At 42.0% G+C, this 20,374-nt stretch overlaps 2 protein-coding genes across 6 annotated transcripts in view; one reads left to right on the forward strand and one right to left on the reverse strand.

Annotated features, from left to right (window-relative positions):
• The first annotated feature begins 1,253 nt into the window (after positions 1-1,253).
• Positions 1,254-6,983, forward strand: MRPL33 (mitochondrial ribosomal protein L33). Its single transcript, XM_054978815.1, has 4 exons — positions 1,254-1,381; positions 2,753-2,771; positions 5,022-5,128; positions 6,708-6,983. Exons 1-4 carry the CDS (start codon positions 1,360-1,362, stop codon positions 6,755-6,757), a joined length of 198 nt encoding a protein of 65 aa, XP_054834790.1. The 5' UTR covers positions 1,254-1,359; the 3' UTR covers positions 6,758-6,983.
• An 18-nt stretch (positions 6,984-7,001) lies between these two features.
• RBKS (ribokinase) overlaps positions 7,002-20,374 on the reverse strand; it is a 97,517-nt gene continuing 84,144 nt past the window's right edge. For 2 of the 5 annotated variants that reach the window (XM_054978795.1, XM_054978803.1), the window contains exon 8: positions 7,008-8,024. In XM_054978795.1, coding sequence (XP_054834770.1) covers positions 7,851-8,024 — 174 coding nt within the window. In that variant the 3' untranslated portion in view covers positions 7,008-7,850. Of the gene's footprint in view, positions 8,025-20,374 lie in introns of all 5 variants that reach the window. The other 3 variants (XM_054978786.1, XM_054978742.1, XM_054978770.1) reach the window with 3 other exon arrangements.

The following is a 20,374-nucleotide window of genomic DNA, read 5'->3' on the forward strand; positions in this document are numbered from 1 at the left end:
GAGTTCTGGCCCTCTTGTGCCATTCACATTACTTCCAGTATCTGAACAGCTCCAATATAATCTCACTTCCCAATACTGCTGCAGTGCAGTATTGCTTTGACAGGGGTTTAGTGAGGCCGAGGCATGCCATGAGGCTCCAGAGATGGCCCAAGATATTTTGGTGCCTGAGGGGAAAAAAATCAAAATAGCATCCTAACTAACTTCTTCCTCCACAGTAGTGATCTTGTTCATTTCAACGGGTCTTGGTCTGATAGATTGTGCCTCATACATAGGTCATGGTAGGGTCCTCCCCAAATAAGTGACCAACATGGGACAGCAGTTATGAAAAGGAGATAGGAAGACGTAACAAGTGATAAAGGGCAGGCTGTGCCTCACTAGTAAAGCACATGTTTTGCAAGGAAATGATCCCAGCTTTGAATGGTGGCAGGGATTGAAAAAGGCCTTTCTCTGCTCGACATCCTGGCTTCCAAGTTATTCACAACCATAAGGGACAGGATCACATTGGCTATAAAGCTCACTGGGTGACTTTAGCCTACTCAATCTCTCAATCTAGCCTACCTCACAGGGTAATTTGTGAGGATAAACAGCAAGGTGAGACCACATAAGCCATTCTGAACATCCTGAACGGTGGCATTAAAAATATGACAGACCGACAACATGTAGTATTCCAGCATATTCGGACTGAATTTTATTTACTGTTTAGCACCAAAGCTGCTGAAGATAGGAATTGGAGACAAGGCTCGTGACAGTTCCCCTGGAGAAAACGGCTGCTTCGGAGCACGGCTGCTATGGCATTATACCTGCTGAGGTTCCCCCCGCACCCATCCCCAAATCTCCAGGAATGTCCCAACTTGAAGTTGGGAAACACTACGACCAGAGTAGGCGGATGGTTGCGCCTGCTCGCCTGGGCACAGGGCAGCCAACGAGGTGTACAGCGGTATTCAAATTAACCCTGCCAACAAAGGGACAGCGGGGCTGGCGAAGACGCGCCCGGGGCATCTGCTGGGCCCGGCAGAGCAACTGGGGAAGGGGAGAGCAGCGCTGGGCTGTTGGCAAGGGGGCTGGGCCAGGATGGGGCGCCGCGTAGCGCCCCCATTCCGTCCAGCCGGGCCTCTACCCCTGCCTCCGGTGTGGGAAACGTAGCGGCAAGAGCGGGGAGCTCTAGGAGGTTTTCCTGGCTGGAGAAGCAGCGAGTAGAGGAAGGGGAGGGTCTCGCTGCCGTTTCTTTAGTAGGACGCGCCCGTCGTGCCACCCGGAAGCGAAGCTGTAGTGATCCGGAAGCGTTGGTGGCGGGCCTTACGGTGCTCCGGAGGCTGAACGGTAGCGGGGTCTCCGTACCGGAGCGTTGGTGTGGCCGCCATGTTTATGACCGGAGTGGCTTGTGAGTGCGGGTCGGGTTTGGCTAGAAGCGCTTTTGGCTGCGACTGAGAAAAGGCCGGGGCCGAGCATGACGTAGGCGAGGTTGCCTTGGAGACGCGGGAGGAGAGACGCCCAGCAGGCGTTGCTTCTCCTATAGGGCAGTGCAGCACTCATGGTGCGGGAGGGGAGCGGGTTGCGGTGCTTTCTAAATGAGAAGTGCTGCAGTCTCCCCCCCCCCCCATTATATCTTGCCTTACTTTATTTACCACCACTAATCTGGCTGCTCTTCCACGGAGCTGCTGGTGGGCTCCGTCTGCTCTGCTTTATCTTCCGCTTAAGCTGAGTTGGTGGCCACCTCCAGCGAGTGTCTGAGTGGGGCTCGAACATCTTTTTCCGTGGCCTTAATCTAAGACACCACAGTGATTTTTAATAAAGCTGATTAATGCATAACTTTAAGAATAAAGGAAAATCTCGAAGCAACACACTAACCCACATGGCCAAAATTCCTGGAAGCTGGGCTGCTGGTGGGTCAGAGCATGCAGTTTCGCACTCTGTAGCTACGGGCCGTATTATGCAGAGCAAGTTTGCTATCAAATGGCCGGGCAGCCACCTCTGTGCTGTCAAGTCACAGTCGACATATGGCGATTCCTTATGAGATATTTCAAGGCAAGAAATGAACAGAGGTGGTCTGTTCTCTGCATAGCAACGCTGCTCTTCCTTGGTGGTCTACTATCCAAGTACTAATCAGAACTGACCCCGCTTAGCTTCTGATAGCTGATAACATTGGACTAGCTTGGAACATGCAGATCAGGGCAGCAGGCTACAGCCAGTTTTGGTCCCATGGAAACTTAACTGGATGCTTGTCACGTTCACATGAGGTTTTTAGATGTAAGGTGAAGGGCCCCTTAGCCTTTCTGGAGATAAGGGAAATTATTTTTACATACATAAAACAGGGCAGCTTCATTCTGTGGCTTTCACCAGTGCTGGCTATCTGAATGTGCTGGAACAGGAGTTTAATTATACTTGTACCTGAAAACAGTGTTCTTTACTAAAGAGGCTCACCAGTTGCACTTTTAAGATTTTACTGCCCTATTCTTACAGATATGTACTACTGATGGTCTGGAAATGGACACCGTTGTTCTCAGAACATGCTGTTTAGGAACTAGTGCAAGTGCCACTAGCTTGTTCGATGCCTCTGAACAAAACGTACATATGCATTTAGAATAAATTTTTAAAAGCATTTTTATAGACAGAGTATTCCTTTGGTTATTGCAGGGTTGATAAAACAATTTTTCAGTTGAATTTTGTAAACAGGTATAATTCTATGTATTCGCGGAAAATATGTTAACAGTCTTTTCCTTTTCTCCCCCCTCATCCCATGCCCTCAAACTAGTGGCCAAGAGCAAGTCCAAGTAAGTGTAAAGTTACTTGTTAACTTGTACTTATTGCACTCATTGTTTATTGCTTAGCATTTCTTGGTGACTATTTCTGGATGGTAAAGAGTCCAGTAGCACCTTTAAGACTAACTAACTTTACTCTAGTATAAGCTTTCAGGAACCACAGTTCTCTTCATCAGATGCACTGTGGTTCTCGAAAGCTTATGCTACAGTAAAGTTGGTTAGTCTTAAAGGTGCTACTGGACTCTAACATTTTGGTACTACAGACTAACACGGCTAACTCTTCTGGATCAATTTCTGGATGCTATGCCTCTCTGCAGTGGATTGCTGCACATCTGCAGAAATGTCCTCACCATTGTTCAACAACAGAGAAAGATTTCCATGCATGCAATGTGACTGAGGCATCAGAACTCAAGTAATAACTTTCAAACAAAGTTTTTTGGGCAAATTATTTTAACATTTTGATTCTCTAAGCAAATGACTGTTGCAGCAGGATATGAGGAGCTGGAACCTATATTCTAGAGCAGTGCCAGGATCTTGCAGGCTGGAAAAGGAGGAGTATAGAACTCTGATATTTGTAGCACACTTCTTTGAGAAACAATACTGTGTAACATGCCCTTGCATGGACTAGGTTTTGCAGTCCGAGTTAATGCTAGGATTGTGCTGTGAGCTGTAACAGTTACTTTGGGACAATCTTGTGTGGAATTTCGCCCATTCTGCTCTCTTCTGAAATTCAGTTCCCATTTTATCATTTTAAGTAATGGCAGTTCTGCCCCAAACCTCTCCTCACATGACATTTTAATTAACAGCAGTCTGGAAAACACAAGAGATTGTGAATCATGCCAGCACATCTTTGCGTTTCTTGTGTGCTTTTGGAGGTGGGTTGTCATGGCCTTCTTGGAGCAGCTTTCCTGTTTCTTTTGATGGGTGCATAACCCTGTTAGTTTTCCCAAGGCCATTCTTATTCACCCAAGATTTTTGGCAACACTTGTTGTTGTTGTTGTTGTTGTTGTTGTTTAGAACAACTGCTGGCTTGTTTGTTTTATCATAATAATCTTTTAAAGTCATATACCTGCTTTAATGAAAGATCAAGATAAAAAATTTAAAATAGAAGTAGAATAAAATAAATGATCATTGATGTTTAGAAATGGGAGTGTATAATAATGAATTCAGATAGGGCTTGGGGTGTCTTTGAAAGACTAGGTTTTGGTTGAATTATGTTTTTTTGTAACTGTAGACTTCTTGTTTCAAAACCAGGTATATTATTTCTGCCCTTTAACTGTGTGTGTTTCAGGAATATTGCAGGAGTCAAAATTTCAATAAACCTCTTTCTAAATAAAGGGGAAAGCTGCTTCGTTCTAGAGTGAATAGAGGTATTAAGATTACTTTGATTCCTGAGCAAATCTCTTACACAAATTGTTGGGAAGGGTTGCGTATAGAGGAAGAGAATGAAAACATGGTTTAATAGCTGCAGAATGTTTAAAAAATCAGCTTTCAGTGGAGCTGCTGCCAACCACCTGCTGTGTTTGAAAATGTCCCTCCTGTTCTGATGTTTCAGTGGAATTATAAACTTGCAAATTAAAGACTGGTTTTTGTTGGAACGAGTTTCACTTTGGCCTCAACAGCAATTAATAAATGAGATTTTTTTCCACCTCCAAGGAGTAGTGGGAAATCATTTCTCTTTCAGGAATCTAATGGCTGTAGGTGTAAGCCTCTACTCATGGGGGATGGATTTTAAATTTAAAAAAGGCTTCAGACCTGGAGAGGGAGGGCTCAGCAGTATGGTTGTATAGCGCTACAATTTCCTGGTTTACCAAGATAGGTTGCCGTGTTAGTCTGTAGCAGTAGAAAAGAGCAAGAGTCTAGTAGCACCTGTAAGACTAACAAAATTTGTGGTAGGGTATGAGCTTTCATGAGCGACAGCTCACTTCTTCAGATACCGATATCTGAAGAATACTGGTATCTGAAGAAGTAAGCTGTGGCTAACGAAAGCTCATACCCTACCACAAATTTTGTTAGTCTTATAGGTGCTACTGGACTCTTGCAGGTTTACCAAGTTTAATTGGTGCAAATGAAGGGGGGCATTTTTTTTTGTTTAAAAGGCTATTTTGATTCTGATTTGTTGTAATGTTAAATATGCCCTTCCTGAATACCAACTGCAAATCTTTATTAAAGTGTAGATTCTCTCACAATGTAAAGTGCTATGCCAAAGCTACAGTTAATCATGGACAGCTCTCCACTTTTGTATATTGTTTGCCATTGTAGGGTTATTCTTGTGAGAATGTTGAGTGAAGCGGGAACAGGCTACTCTTTCAACAAAACAAGAAAACGGGTCCAAGAAAAGTTGGTTATGCTGAGATATGATCCATTTGGTAAGAAGTTGGGCAATTCATTAGAAAGCATTTGAGACTAGTATAAATGTTTTGTTAGCTAGTTACAGAATGTGAGTGGCATGTATATTCAGGTTTACCTTACATCCTTAGAGGATCCTAGTGGTTGCAGGAGAAATGAATGCAATGTAGTGACTTTTTGTAAAAATTGCAGGGATGTAGAGAAAGGTGAGAGTGGCAGAGTAGAATGCAGAATTTGACAGCATCACGTCCTATTCTCAGTGTAGTGGTGTTTAGTGCTGCTTAATTAGAACATATGGACTGCATTGCTTGGTATTCATAACTGAATATGTGCAAAGATTAAAAAATTAAATGTGTATTAATTACAAGCCTAGATTTAAAGTTTTCTTTCAGTTACGCTTAATTTATTCTTTTAATAAGTTTTAACAGGCAGACTTATAGCTTCCCTAGTAAAGGGGAAAAAAGTACTTCATTTTAGATGCAAGAGTCTGCACTTCTTGTATCCATTGACTTATTTACAGGCAAACACCACCTCCCAGTGTGTATAGCCCCATGGATTTTTTGAAACAGTGCTTGCTTCCCTGTGATGTGCTCAGGAGTCATCAGTGGTTATTTAGAATTTCCACTTTGCTAAACAGCCTTATTTCACTATTGGTAAGATACTCAGGCAGTGGTGCTGGAAGCTTACCCAGCCCATGCAGCAACAGTACTGCTGTTCTGAGCATTGTCTCCTGCTGCTAAGGACATCTGGCATGTGGTTTCTGGGTGAGACAGGAAGGCCTATGCTTCCCTTCAAACAGACCATTAGGTAGCAGTATGGGTTTTCCAGACAACAAGGCAGAGCTGGCACCCTTTCCTGGCATGGGTTGAGAGCCTTTAGTAACTGCTCTGATGCCTCACCTAATTCAGCTGTGAGGACATTCAGGTCTGAGTAATAATGCTGATTTAGAAGTGTTTGATATAAATTAGACTTGGCTCTTTCAATGTGTTTCCTTTCTTGATCTAAGAAGGAAAGAAGAAACACCTTAGTGGAGTTGGGACCATTTTAATTCACATTAGCTGCTGTCCTATGGCATACTTTTCATTTCTTTAACTGTGATGTTGAACCACTGGTGCTAACAGAAGATACCTATGAGTGTCTTTGTGGTGTAATTATTAGAATGTCAGAGTAGGATCTGGGAGACCTAGGTTTGAATCTCCACTCCACCATAGAAGCTTGCTAGATGATCTTGGATCATACTTTCAGCTTAACCTACCTCACAGGACTGTTGCAAGGATAAAATGGAGGAGGTGGAAATGATGTTGTAAGTTACTTTGGGTCCTATTGTGGAGGAAGGTGGGGTATAAATGAAATAAATAAATAATAAATTTAAATGGGATCCCATCCATTTAAGATTGAGCCATAATGGACATGCTATTTCATTTTCATGTAGCAAAGTAGATATGCTGCTGCCACCAAATGAGTTGTAGTTGTAAAATTATTGTTGTGTAGTATGGTACTGGCTCTCTCATTGGCTTGTGCATTTATGTGCTTAGAAGCATATATGTTTTCTCATAACTCTTGAGAACCTAAATCCCACCCCCCTTTTTCTGTTCACAGTTAAGAAGCAAGTTCTTTTCAGAGAGCAAAAAAAAATCCGTTCCGTCTAGATAACAGCTGGCTCAAATGACTTGATTTGTAGATGAGGCAGACCTGTGAGGAGAAATACTAAGCTGATGACCCTGTAGCATTCTCAGGAAGGAGAGGAGATGGACTGTGATGGTAGGATCCTGAGATCCGAAGGCTATTGTGCACAAGAACAGTGTGGGAAAAGAAAGTTCTTAGTGTCTGGCTACAGATTTTCACATCACCAATTTATCTTTTGAGATATTTTTACAGTTCTCCATTAAAAAAAAAACTCCTATTGTCTGTGTGCTTCATTTCAATGTTGATGGGAAACTATCAGCATTCTTCAAAGGGACATTGTTTCACATGGCAGTGAAAATTTCTTTAGTCAGGCTTCACTAGAATAGTTTCCAAAGTCTTTTCAGTCACATGCCACAGAAGGGACATCTACAAGTTGCCATCTTCTAGTGAATGTATCTCAAGGGCCACAGCTTCCTGACATTTCCAGCAACATAAGATTCAGCCATCTAGTCATGCTTGAAAATGTTTGCACTGATATCACTGATGAATTCAGCTCTGCGCCAAGTACTAGGGAACTATAATTAGTATTGCCTATAGCAGCCATCAAAAAAGCAATATGCTGTAGAGATACTCCTACTGCCATACTTTGCAGCCAAAGTAGGGAAGGCTCTAGTAGCTTCAACTGAGTATTTAGAGTTAGTAAGGTCTTGATTAGTTGTTGATACTGTGAAATTTATAGGTCTAGTATGTACTGGGACAACTAAGTAATTGTAGCTACCTAAAGAGATAAGCTTAATTTATCTGAAAACCTTAACTTCAGAACTGTTTTTTAATTAATGTAGCAGAACATCAAAACAAACTGTCTTTTCTGTTTACCCTTAGAGAAAGTGACAAGTGGAGATTCATAGGTCTAAATCTGAAAAAAAGCCTGGCATGTTATTGCAATGGTAGCAGCTACCTTGCATGCCTTGGGTGGGATAGCTGAAGTCCCAGTATCTCTTCTGTATAGCCAAGTTGTCTTTTAAGTATCTGGTTTCTTACACACTGCACTCAGGTGAAATTCTCTTATGCTCACAGAAAAAAATCAGCCCCCTATTTTAATACTGTAGATACAACTTAAAATAGATCTTGTGACAGGTCTTTCTTATAAGGAAAGGAAGTCTGTGTTCCTGTCGTCTGGACACTAACTGATGCAATAAAGTTGGCCCTTTTCAGCATTTCTTCTAATGGCAGGTTGGGGTAGTAAGCCAGGTAGAAAGCCAGAGCTCCCACAAAACTGTCACCTGCTCCCTGAAAGAGAGAGAGAATCCATTACTTCATATGGTTTTACATTTCAATAGCAGTCACATGCGGAATTCCACAAAGCAACACTGCTTGCTTTTTGTTTTCTAGGTTCTCATGAGCATGTAAATGTTTAGGCATACATTTATAGTGAGCTAACAGGTTTTGGTGAATGTTTTTATTCATATGTGGATATTAAGAATATAACTGGGTTTATTATCAATATTCACATATGAATGTTTACATTCATGAAACTTTCAGTGTAAATCTGCAAGCTGTACCATGAAAAAAAACAGCTACACGGCACACTTCACAACTGCTTGACTGCTCAACGCTCAGACAAAGAATACAAATTGTATGGCAGTGAGGAGACAGAGAAACTCATTCCTGGCAATTTGAATAGACTAATTCATATAACTACCGGCATGTCCAGTTATAGACTCCAAGATTATTTCAAGAGTAGCCATGATTATTAAAGTAGTTTTAGATGTTAAGTTTCTAGCATATTTGAGCCTCTGGTTACTTTCAGTCTCTCTCAGTCGTGGAAACTTCCCATTGTGCTACATAATGCTATATCCCGAGCTGCTGGCTAGGACAGAAAAAAACTTATATGCATCGACACGACATGCTCCAGCACCTGCCTGTTCTGCTTTATGGTTGTATGTCTATCACAGGAACAGAATGTTCACTGGGCTTTTGGAGTTGCATGCAAACCGCTCACACCTGACCAATGAAAAATGAGGTCTGCACATGTGCAGAACTGCACTAATCCCATCCCCACCATTGCCAGTTGTTTAAACTACAAAATTGCAGAAAGCCTTTTATGCTTTCTGGTTGGCTGTCTGATTCAGAGCAGTTTGTACATGTGTGTTCTCACAGCCTCATGAGAATTGCAGTTTATTCCCTCCTACACACTAAAAATAACACTTTCGGAACTGTAAAAATAATAAATGGCTGCTTTGTGCAAGCATCCTGCATTGACAATAAAAGAGGGAGCATAAGTTAGCGGTCTGTGCACTTTCATGATCTAATCTGACATCCTTATGGGGAAATTGTTCTTTCTACTGCATAGGCTAACAGCAAGTCAAAGAATCACGCAGGTGCAGTAGTGGTAAAACAAAACTTCAACTACAAAAGCTGAATGGTTTGGCGTTCAATTTGGACAGCAAATACTAGGATGAACTAATGATGTGAGGCTCAACTCATGTAGGATGCAGAGGTTGAGCATGGTATGATTGCCTGTCATGCTTGCCATGATGGTCTCTGTTCTAATCCACTTATTCTATGCAAGTGCAGTTCTTTGCCTCTGAATCCTGGTTGTGCTTTCAAAATGGTGTTTGATGCCTTCAGTCCTATAATTCAAGCAGCCGAAAATGCTGGGGCTGTGCTAGCCCTCTGAGTGGCCCCCACTGCAAAAAGATCAGCTGGGAATTGCTGCTTCTATGTTTCTGGCTGAATGTTCTAGAGAAAAAGCTGATTCACAGACATCTTCATTCTCTGTAAGAGTCCTGTAATGACAATTCTTGCTGCTTTTCTATTTCAATATTATAGAGGATCCAGAATCAATAACTCTTCTAGAATAAAGAAAAAGAGCAACTAAAAAAGCCTACAAACCCTGTATGTATAGTATTTTTTCATATTTGCAGGTTGTAATGGTTTAGGCAGTAGTTTGACTTTGATGTACAGAATGGCCTGAGAGGCTTTCTAAGGACATGCATTACAACAGGGATTCCATAGTGGCACAACCTTATTTCCCCTCTGAAGCACTTCTCAGTCAGTCTACATGGGGAAGGAGAAAGTATCATCCAATGTACAAGATAAAATACTTCTGACAAAAGTACATTTTGGATGTACTTTTACATGATGCACACTAATTCTCAGAATTCTTTTTAGAGAGTTATTTCCTCTTAAAGAAGCGTAATGGTACAGGGATCTAATAACAGGCTTTCTAAAAGGAAGTATAGCTTGACTTCAGCAGTGTGAAATCAATGTGCAAGTCACATTCTGCTCTGGTGACCCCAAGAGTCAGCGTAGATACTTTTCTGCTTTACTGCACAAATTCCATTTTAAATGATAGCAATTGCTAAAAGGAATGAAATGTCTTTAAAGACATAAAGGAAATCACAGCATTTAATATTCCATGAACATATGAACAACCCTGCTGGATCAGACCAGTGAGCCATCTAGGCCAGCAACATGTTTCACAGTGGCCAACCAGTCACCATGGCGGACCAACAAGCAGGGCACAGGTGGAAATCCATGTAACAGCCTGCTAGACCTTTTAACATAGGGGATGCGGCTGCTTCCTTTGGGGATGACCAGGGTAGAGAAACGGGCATTGCCTTTCCCACTCGAAATCCCATCCTTTTCCAGTGGATTCCACCCACACGCACAAGACTTCCTAAGTGTGTTTCTAAGGGCCATTAAATGTTTTCTCTGTAACCTAATTTGGAAAAGAAAGAAGATGAAGAAAAGACTGTATGAATACTCTGATTTCAAAGATGAGCTGCCTGAAATCCTTCAATTGTTTTTAGAAAATTTCTAGCCCTTACCACTTTGAAGCATTAATAACACAACAATAACAACAGTGTGCATATATACTGCCCTTATGAACAGATTGGTTCAAAGTCATGTCTTCAGAAATTTGCAAAATCAAATGTCACACCTTCAGAATTTGTAGAACAGAGATGGTTAAAATATACTCTCAGTTGTCATGGTACACAATTTATTTTAGTGTTAGCCTCCTGCAGCCTTGGGATAGGGGTCAACTAGACAGATTCCCTTAGTAATAGAAAGCAAACTATATATTTTGGTGAGTAATGTCCGGGGTCCACAGCCCAGCCCCCGGACTTACCTGGAGAAAAGGACGGGAGACCCCTGGGAGGCAACTGCCCAGCTACCTCAATAGCCAGTTGTCCGGGGTTGAGCAGTCATGGCACCCCAGCAGTAGGGTCAGGGTGCTCAGAGGCTCCAGAGAAGGCAACACAGCCAGCAGCAAGTGTGGGAGGGGGAGAGCCAGGGGGGGAAGCCAGCCAGGGAAGGAAAGCCATGCCCAGCATCAATGGACAGGCAGCCCAGATGCCAGCTGGGGTGGCACTTTGTAACCAGAGGCAGAGACAGCCGAGGCACATCACCTGGAAAGGCCCTGCCAGCCCAGTCCTGCAGGAAAGAATGAAGGAGAAGGAAAAGGGGGCACACCTGGAGGAAGCCTCAGCTGGGACACATTCACATTCAGCCCCACCCTGCTAGAGGGGCAAGGAAGGCCAGGAGGAGTTAGTGAAAGAGAAGGAACACCTGAGGGCAGACACAGCTGGGCGGCATCAGGTGGGGGAAAGAGCTTGGAAGGAAGGGTGGGGGCAGCTAAAGGAAACCCTATAAAAGCTGACTCAGAAGAGTGTTTGTGGTGGGTTATGTAGGAGTGATGGATGACTGGAGAGAAGCGAGAGTGTGTGAGGAGGGGGAAGGAGGAAAGCTGATGGAGGAGAGTAAGAGTGATGATGGGGTCAGGTCGAGCAGGCCAGGGAGTCTGGGTGAGGTATACCACCCCTCCTTCCCCAGAGCAGGGTCCTGCAGTATCCCTGACACCCCTTTGAAGTCAGAGCCAGGCCTGCCGGTGCCCTGCACTGTGGCAAGCCCTGACAAGTAATTATATCATTATGTTGGAATATGGATAATATATGGCCATCTATAATACATAGTTGCTGTACAGTTCTGTGTTCTTTTACCATCAGCTTCCCAACTTTTAAACTCTTCTCCATGGCTGTGTATCTAGGTGGATAGTTGAAACCACCATGAATTCTGTTTCAACATGTTTAATTCCTCAGCTACTTTTACAGAAGGAAATGCATTTTGTATGTGGTCTGTTTAAGCTGGGACATACTGCTTATCATTCACTTGTTAAGGTCTTGGTAAACAACTCCACCCTCCATTCTCTGCTATTCTATCTTTTTTCCAATTCCTTCAGCCTCTTGATATGTTATGTTCAGACACTTTATACATACTTTCCAGTATATAATAGCCTTATATTTGAGATTACTGAATTTATTCTAATACACAAGGACACCAATTTTACCACAGTTATTTCTGAACTGCAGTTTCTCCTAACTTAGTACCTCCTGTAAATATAATGGGCCAACTTACTGCTCTTTAATCCATACCAATGTCAAATAGCATTATGTCAAGAATTCAAAGGGATCACAGGGTGAGAGAAACTTTAGCAAAGGACCACCTATGTCCAAGTTTGGTGGCTGCCACCAGTTCCCATACTAAATCTTTGCCAGAAACTGGCTAGGGAATGAAGCTCCAAGCTTTACCAGACTGTACCTGGGGTCAGCTGTGTTGAGACCTGCCAAAAATTACAAGAGGTAGCAGAGAGCCAGACTGGCCTAGGTACTATTTTCATATTGAAGACACAAACCAATGAAATACCTCACAGATGTAAAATATCTTTATTAAGAGGGTGAATAAAAGACTAATCTTAGAGAGTCTGCATAAAGTAAAACAAAGTACTAAATATCCTTATACCTGACATGATCTTTTGCCAGTCTAACACAGCTTTCAGCATCAGTTTCCAGGTTTCAAGATATAGTTGTAAATCCAGATGGCCATGGGTAGAGATCTCAAGCTTAGGACAAAGGCATAACTGACCATTTTTATCCCATATTCCCTAGCAACATGGGGTGATCTAGTTGACCAATCAGAGCTTGGTAATGATGTAAGAGGATGATATTCTGTAGCTGCATCATGTCCCAAGATCATTGTACCAACTCCCTCCTGAAAACGAAAACTTGAGTTCAGATAATCTAAATTGGATGGAATGCTCTCAGCTTTAGGTCTCCCATCATCCTACCGTAACTATCAAGCCTTGCATCTGGGGCAGACAGGTTCCTGGGTTCAATGTGTGAAGAAAAAGGCCTGCCTTGGCCTACAATTTATAACCTCCCCCCTCCCCTCCCCACCTCTCAAGGTTGACATTAATCCCATTAATTCTTTGGGCCTCCCAACTTGCTGGCTACTCATCCTAATAGATCTCCTAATCCATATTTCTCCACCACACTTAGGAGAAGATAAAGAACTATTTATGAGATATTGAGGAACTCTGTTAGTTGAGGTGAACATTCTCTAAGCACAATAGAATGGATAGATTTGGATTAAAAGAATTCTGCATTAAAATCCTCCAGTCTTAAAGTGCATTAGGTAGCTCTGGCCAAATCAGTGTCTTCCATCCTAAACTAACTCTCAGGGAAACCCCTGTATTATGCTGCTCTGAGCTCTTCAGCTAGAATAGAAAAGTTGGAAGGGACTTTACAGGCAATCTTGTCCAACCCCTTGCTCAATGCTGAAAAGCTAAGCACTCCCAAGTTTGTTATTCTGTCTTTGCTTGAAGACCTCCAGCAAGGGATAACCCATTACCTTCCTAGATAACTTGTTCAACAGTCAAACTGTTCTTCCCACTAAGAAGTTTATTCTATATTATTTTCAAGATATTTTATAGCTCAGCATAAACTCTGTAGTTCCCTTTCTCCATTTATTTGACCTCCATTTATTTGATGCCATCCAGGCATCAGCAGGTTTTCTTATCTTTCAAAATCTCAGAAATATGTTTATTGGCAAAATAATCAATTACCAATTAATTTGAAAAGGATCCTTCTTGTATTCCTTTGTCCTTAAAGCAAATGTAAGGCTTTCTGATTATTGCAAGTCTCAGTGGACCACTCCCCATGGCATTCTGGGCATTCTGTTGGAACAGTTTTCAAGATGCTGACTTTGTTTTATATTCTGCATAATGGGAGCATTTGTGGTGCATGAGTAGATCCTGGAGGGCTGAGAAAAAATTTAAATGACTCAATCACTTGAATCTTTCCTATGGAAATGGTACCAGGCTGTGAGAGAAAGTGTCATTTCTGTGAGGAGGAAAACCCCACTCAATTAAGTTCTGCCTATGTGGTTTTGAATAATTTAAATGCTATTCAAAACTACAATTTGCTTGTGAGGAGAAAACATCAGGCACACAGTTGTGTGATGACACTGTAAAACTAGTTTGGGGGAAGGGTAAAACACATATCCTTATCCTCAGGCCCTATGCCACCAACACACCCAGCTATTTACGGGACACCACTGACTTCCTCAGGAAAATACAGTCCATTGACAACCTACCAGATGACACCATCCTAGCAACCATGGATGTGGAGGCTTTATACACCAATATCCCACATGCAGACGGACTGCTAGCCATAGAGAATACTATCCCGGACAAAACCACAGCACACCTCGCCACTGAACTTTGTCACTTCGTACTCACTCACAATTACTTCGAATTTGGTGACAACTTATATCTACAGATTAATGGCACAGCCATGGGCACATGCATGGCACCACAATATGCTAACATATGCTCAGCTCCCATCCACTGGAACCACTACTATACTTAAGATTCCTGGATGACATCTTCATCATTTGGACCCATGGGAAGGAAGCTCTTGAGAGATTTCATCAGGACTTCAATTACTTTCACCCTACTATCAACCTAAGCCTGGACCACTCTACACAACAGGTACACTTCCTGGACACCACTATACAACTACATAATGGACGAATAAATATCACCTTATACCGGAAACCAACAGACCGATACTCATATCTACATGCCTCCAGCTACCACCCTAAACATACCACTCGGTCTATTGTCTACAGCCAAGCCTTACATTACAACCGTATCTGCTCCAATGCTCTCGACCGAGACTCACACTTAAGAGATTTACAACAAGCATTTTTGGGACTACAGTACCCACCAAATGAAGTGAAGAAACAAATCAACAGGGCCAGACTAGTACCCAGAAACAGTCTGCTCCAGGACAAACCTAAAGGAACTAACAACAGAACACCACTGGTTGTCACCTATAGCTCCCAGCTCAAACCCATCCAACGTATCATCAGTGAGCTACAACCCATCCTGGAAAATGATACCTCTCTCTCAGAAGCCCTGGGTGGAAGACCTTTCCTTGCCTACAGACAGCCCCCCAACCTTAAACGACTTCTCACTCACAACCATGAATCAGCCAGCAGAGTCACCAGCACAGGTACCAGGCCCTGCAACAGACCCAGATGCCAGCTCTGCCCCTATATCTACCCAGGGAATACAATTACAGGACCCAATGGCATCAACTACACTGTCTCTGGCTCTTACAGCTGCTCATCCTCCAATCTGATATATGCCCTCATGTGCCAACAATGTCCTTCTGCTCTGTACATTGGACAAACCAGCCAACCTCTACGAAAAAGAATAAATGGACACAAATCTGACATTAGAAATGGAAACGTCCAGAAACCAGTGGGAGAACACTTCAATCTACCAGGACATTCCATCAAAGACTTAAAGGTCGCTGTAGTTCAACAGAAACCTTTCAAAAACAAAATCCAACGGGAGGCTGCTGAACTGGAATTCATATGCAAATTTGACTCTGTCAAGCTGGGACTGAATAGGGACTATGAATGGTTATCACATTATCACAGGTAACAGATTTCCTTTACAGAGGCGGGGTCTGGGGGAGCTCAGTGGCACCTGGCGTGAGCTTTCGGGGACCATAGATCTCTTGGTCAGATGCATCTGGCAGGGAGAGCTGTGGTTATCGAAGGCTCATACTGCATTGGAATTGGATGGTCTAGCTGTTTGGCTGCTACAAACTAACAGGGCAAACTCCTTTGAAGCCAACTGATCCACACACCAAAAGGAGATGTTTACATATACTAGCAAAGGAATGTTTTGGTTGCTCCCTCCCCCTCCCCCCCTAATTGCCTCTTCTCTCTCCTCCTCTTCTCCTCCCTCCTCTTCTGTATTTGACCAGTCTCTGTATTAAGCATCTGATGAAGAGAACTTGATTCTCGAAAGCTTATGCTACAATAAAATTGGTTAGTCTTAAAGGTGCTACTGGACTCTTTTTGATTTTGCTACCACAGACTAACATGGCTAACTCCTCTACACATATCCTTACGTCACTTCCGTGACACAATGCACTCTTCCCAGCCCCTGTGATGCCTTTTAACTGTGAAAAAAATGTAGGAGATTGGTCACAGATCTCTGGCCATTTTTTTAAGTTTGGCTGTAACATCATACACTCTTGGGAATTACTGGTATGAACACCATGGCAGCGGGGGCGGGGGTGGGCGGGGGATGCTGCTGATGGATTTGTGTTAGAGACTTTACTACCCCAGTGCTAAGCAGCAACCATATAAAAACATTGATTTTTGTGAAGAATATGAATAAACTCAAGAACATGCACATCAGTGTGTGTTCCTTGTGTGTGTGTGTGTGTAAAAAGTATACCACTGCAGTACATTGCATCAGTGCTGAGGAATTTGTACCCACTTCCTGAGAGATTTCCTGATTTCTTGATAGGTCATTTGTAAATGATTAAATGGCTGCTGACTGTTAACCAGCTGCATTCCTGGGAGATGAGCCTTGATACAGTGTCTACAGTGTACATGATTTCTTTTCTTCTTGAAAACATCCTTCTCCACAAAACCATTTGAGATCAAAGGCTAGCAGAATAGAGACTTGAATTCCTCTGGAACCTTATCTAATTTGTGGTGTGTATTGCAAAAGAACCTGAGGGATGTGCAACAATCAGCTCTGTGTATTTCCCCTACCCCACCCTGCATCAGTATATAAATCTCAAAGTCCTAGTCCAAGAACTCTGAGGCCTGTTATTTCTTGTCATTTCCATAACACTTTATATTTCCAAGGCCCATCAATCAGCTGTTAGATAAGGGATGACTAGCTTTTGAACAGGTTTGAAAACAGACTCAATGATAAAGCAAACATGGTGGGAAGTGCCTGCTAGTTCTATGAATCCAGACTAACCTCTCTGGATTTTTAGGACATTACAATAACCCTACAGTTACAGAATATGTTACAATATAAAAGCTTCTACTGTCTCCTTCCCTTTTGCAAGTGGTGGAGCTTAGTTGGCTCACCTGGATATGTTTTTCTAAAATTCTTCTGGAACCAGAGAGCTGGCAGGCGGCAGGGGAGATCCCCCCCGCCAGCTGATAGTTTAAAGGGACCTGCTGTGGCAGGGCTCTTTAAAATGCCCAACCCCCTACCCCCCCCATTCCCAGCCCCCAGCCCCACACTTACCTTCCCCTGCAGCGCGGTGTCCTTTCTCTCCTCCCAGGAGGGGTGGGAAGGCCGTTTTCAGCCTCTTCCGCCACCCTGGGGGCCCACAGCCTGCCAGCTGATAGTTTAAATGGCCATTTAAATTGCCTCTGTAAATACGACCCAACAAACCAGTTTACAGTTCGTGGAAGTTCCGTGAAAAGGAGCTTCCACGAACCCTGGTTTGCGAACTGGCCTGGTTCGTGGGTTTTTTCGGGTCGTATTTAGGTTCGTGCTCATCTCTACTTTTAAAGTGTTGCAATGCCAAAGTGTTTTTTTGAAAGATTGCAATGCCGCCGTGTTGCAACCAGCCATTGTGATAAAAATGCATTTACTTGTGGGTTGCGTAGACCCCACATTTGTGTACCTTTGGTTGAAGATTTTATTTATTTATTACTTTTACAGTTCAAAGGAGTTTCCAGGGCACCAAAATCCTATCCAATCAGCCAAAAATAGAACTTGTAAGGGGAGAGGAATGCTGGGTACCTGTTGTTGCGACATTGCCACATTACAACGCATGCGCAAAAGTAGAAAAAAAATTGTGATGTGGTTCACGAAGCCCGGAAAGCCTGAGACTACACCGACACATCCTCAAACATCTGGAATGAAAAAACTGACACCAAATTGAATCCATGCTGCATAATGCAGAAGGCAGGAAGGACAAGCCAAATCAACATCAATCAGAATGACTACTTATAAATGCCAGATTTAGCCTTACGTGCGGAATGGTTCAATAGCTATAGTGATTATCATCTGAATATGTACTGCATTTCATCTCTCTTGAGTTTAAAGTGAATCCATTTCCCTGGGTGATTCTGAGTATTGCAATTTAACTATTTCCTGAAACCAGAGAACATTTATTTCCTACTCGTGTCTGAAGAAGGGAGCTCTGACTCTTGAAAACTTCCCCCTGAAAATCTTGTTGGTCTCTAAGGTGCCAGTGGACTCAGATCCTGCAGACCAACACAGCTGCCAACCTAAACTATTTCTTTCTCTGTTTTCTGTACACCATAATGTATAAGTCGCTGTGATGTTCTCTTTTAGTCACCTTTTCCCCTCTCGGCTATAAACCCTCTAACATTCAAGCCTTTCTTCACAAGGAAGATGCTTCAACATGTTAATAATATTGCTTTGTGTTCTCTGTGCCTTTTTTTGGCTTTCCCATATCATTTTGGAATTAGGTTTCTGGAACTGGCCACAATATTCCAAATGCTGCTGTATCATAGATTTATATCAAGGCATTACAATATTGGCCAGTTTATTTTCAATCCCTTCTCTGCGAAATCCCTGAGCCTGCGAAAGCGGGGAGGGCGGAATATAAATATAATAAATTAAATTAAATTATTGTGAAATTAGCCTTTTTCATTGCCACCATACAATAAGCTTCATTGAGTTATCCACTACAAAGCCCCAAGATCTTTCCGCAGTAGTCACAGTTGGTTTCAAATCCCATCAGTGCTTATGTGCAATTTGTTTTCTTGTCCCAGTGTGGGATGTGTTTGTTGACAATCAAAGAATTCTAAAAAATTAGTGAAGAACTTCCCTTTGTACAATGCTGATTCTTCTTCAATATTGTTCTTCTTCACATTTAATAATTCTAGTTTTAATAATACTTCCCACCAATTTACATAGTGCAGTAGTTAAGTGAATAGGCCTATAATTTCCTAGATCCCCTTGGAAAAAAATTATCACAATTGTATTCCTGTCCTTTGGTAAACCATTTGATTGAAAACATGTCTATGTTTGGCAAAAATCAACAATTTCACATTTTAGCTTTTTATGTACTCTTGGATATATGCCTTACAGTTTTATTAATTTTCAACCACTTAGTTTCCTGCTTTTGATGTATTTAAATATTTTTATTGCTAACTTTAATATTTTTAGCAATATTCTTTTCCCATTTTTTTTGCTTGCCTTAGTGTTAATTTACATTTCTTTTGCCAGAGTACATTTTTGTCATCTTGTCTTGCCCCTTTTGATTCTACTTGCTAAACATGTGGCATATTCTTGGACTTGTTCATATCTTTCCTAATCTGTGTTAGGGATTTTGTGTTTTGCTTCTTTTCTGCCTTTGTAAAGTCACCTCAGTGTCTGAAAGCTTCTTCTTTTGAAATTAAACATGACCATACTGAACTTTCTGAATAACTGTACACTTTGATATATGTTGAATTTGATGGTGCTGTGGTAGTGTTTACCAAGCAGTTTGACAACACCTCTCACAAGATCCTAGGTTACATTCAGAATTAAATCATGTTATCACTTCCCTTCCAGTCAGATTGCTCACTATTCTCACCTATATTCTTTTATCATTTCTACCAGTGTCTGTCATGATTTGAATATACTTTTACCCATTCAATTTGAGAGCCACTAAAGCTACCTAATACTACCGTATTTTGTTTTCTGGCTGCATCTGATTTCTTCTTCCATCTTCCTCAGAGTTTGTCCAAAGAACATCAGAGCAGCCATACTAGATCAGCCCAATGGTCTTCCTAGTTCAAACATTTGGTCTCACAAAGGCCAACCAGATGCTCCCAAAGGGCTGATTAGCAGGGCCTTGTCAATGTGGCTAATAGCCACTGATGGACCTATAGACTATGAGTGCGTCTAATCCTCTTTTAAGGTAATTAAGATAACAGGCACCACTGCATTCTGTGACAGTGAATTTCTAAATGTAATTATTCCAGTACTATGGCTTCTCCAGTTCTATATTTGTTTTTGAGTATTCAGTTTCAATCAGTCAGTCAATAAGCCATAGCAAGGACACAATGTAAAACATAGCAAGGACATCAAATTTCAGCTCATTTTCATAGGAAAAAATAAAATAAAAATAATTTAAAATATCTCAAAATAAAACTTAATACCGAACTCTCTCACACACATCTGTGTACATATAGAGTAACACCAACAATACACTTTTCTCATCCCTGACTATACAGTCTGGGATAATCCAGCCCAACTGATGGTTCTACCAGGGCTCCTATAAATTATTTTCAAATAAAGCCACGCCACTTCAGGTTACTATTCTAAGATGTTCATAGGCAGAAGTGTCACTTTTAAACAGCACAGATGACAGAGATTCATTTTGTTGAGTAAATGTTTCCTTCCAGCTTAATGTCTAAGTAGATATTTTGGTAGGAAATGTTTTATTTTAAGGATATGAATCTGGATAGGGTTTAGGACAACCCTTTCCTAGGCAGCTGACTCC

Source organism: Eublepharis macularius, chromosome 1 (genome assembly GCF_028583425.1).
Source record: "Eublepharis macularius isolate TG4126 chromosome 1, MPM_Emac_v1.0, whole genome shotgun sequence".
Lineage (NCBI taxonomy): Eukaryota > Metazoa > Chordata > Lepidosauria > Squamata > Eublepharidae > Eublepharis > Eublepharis macularius.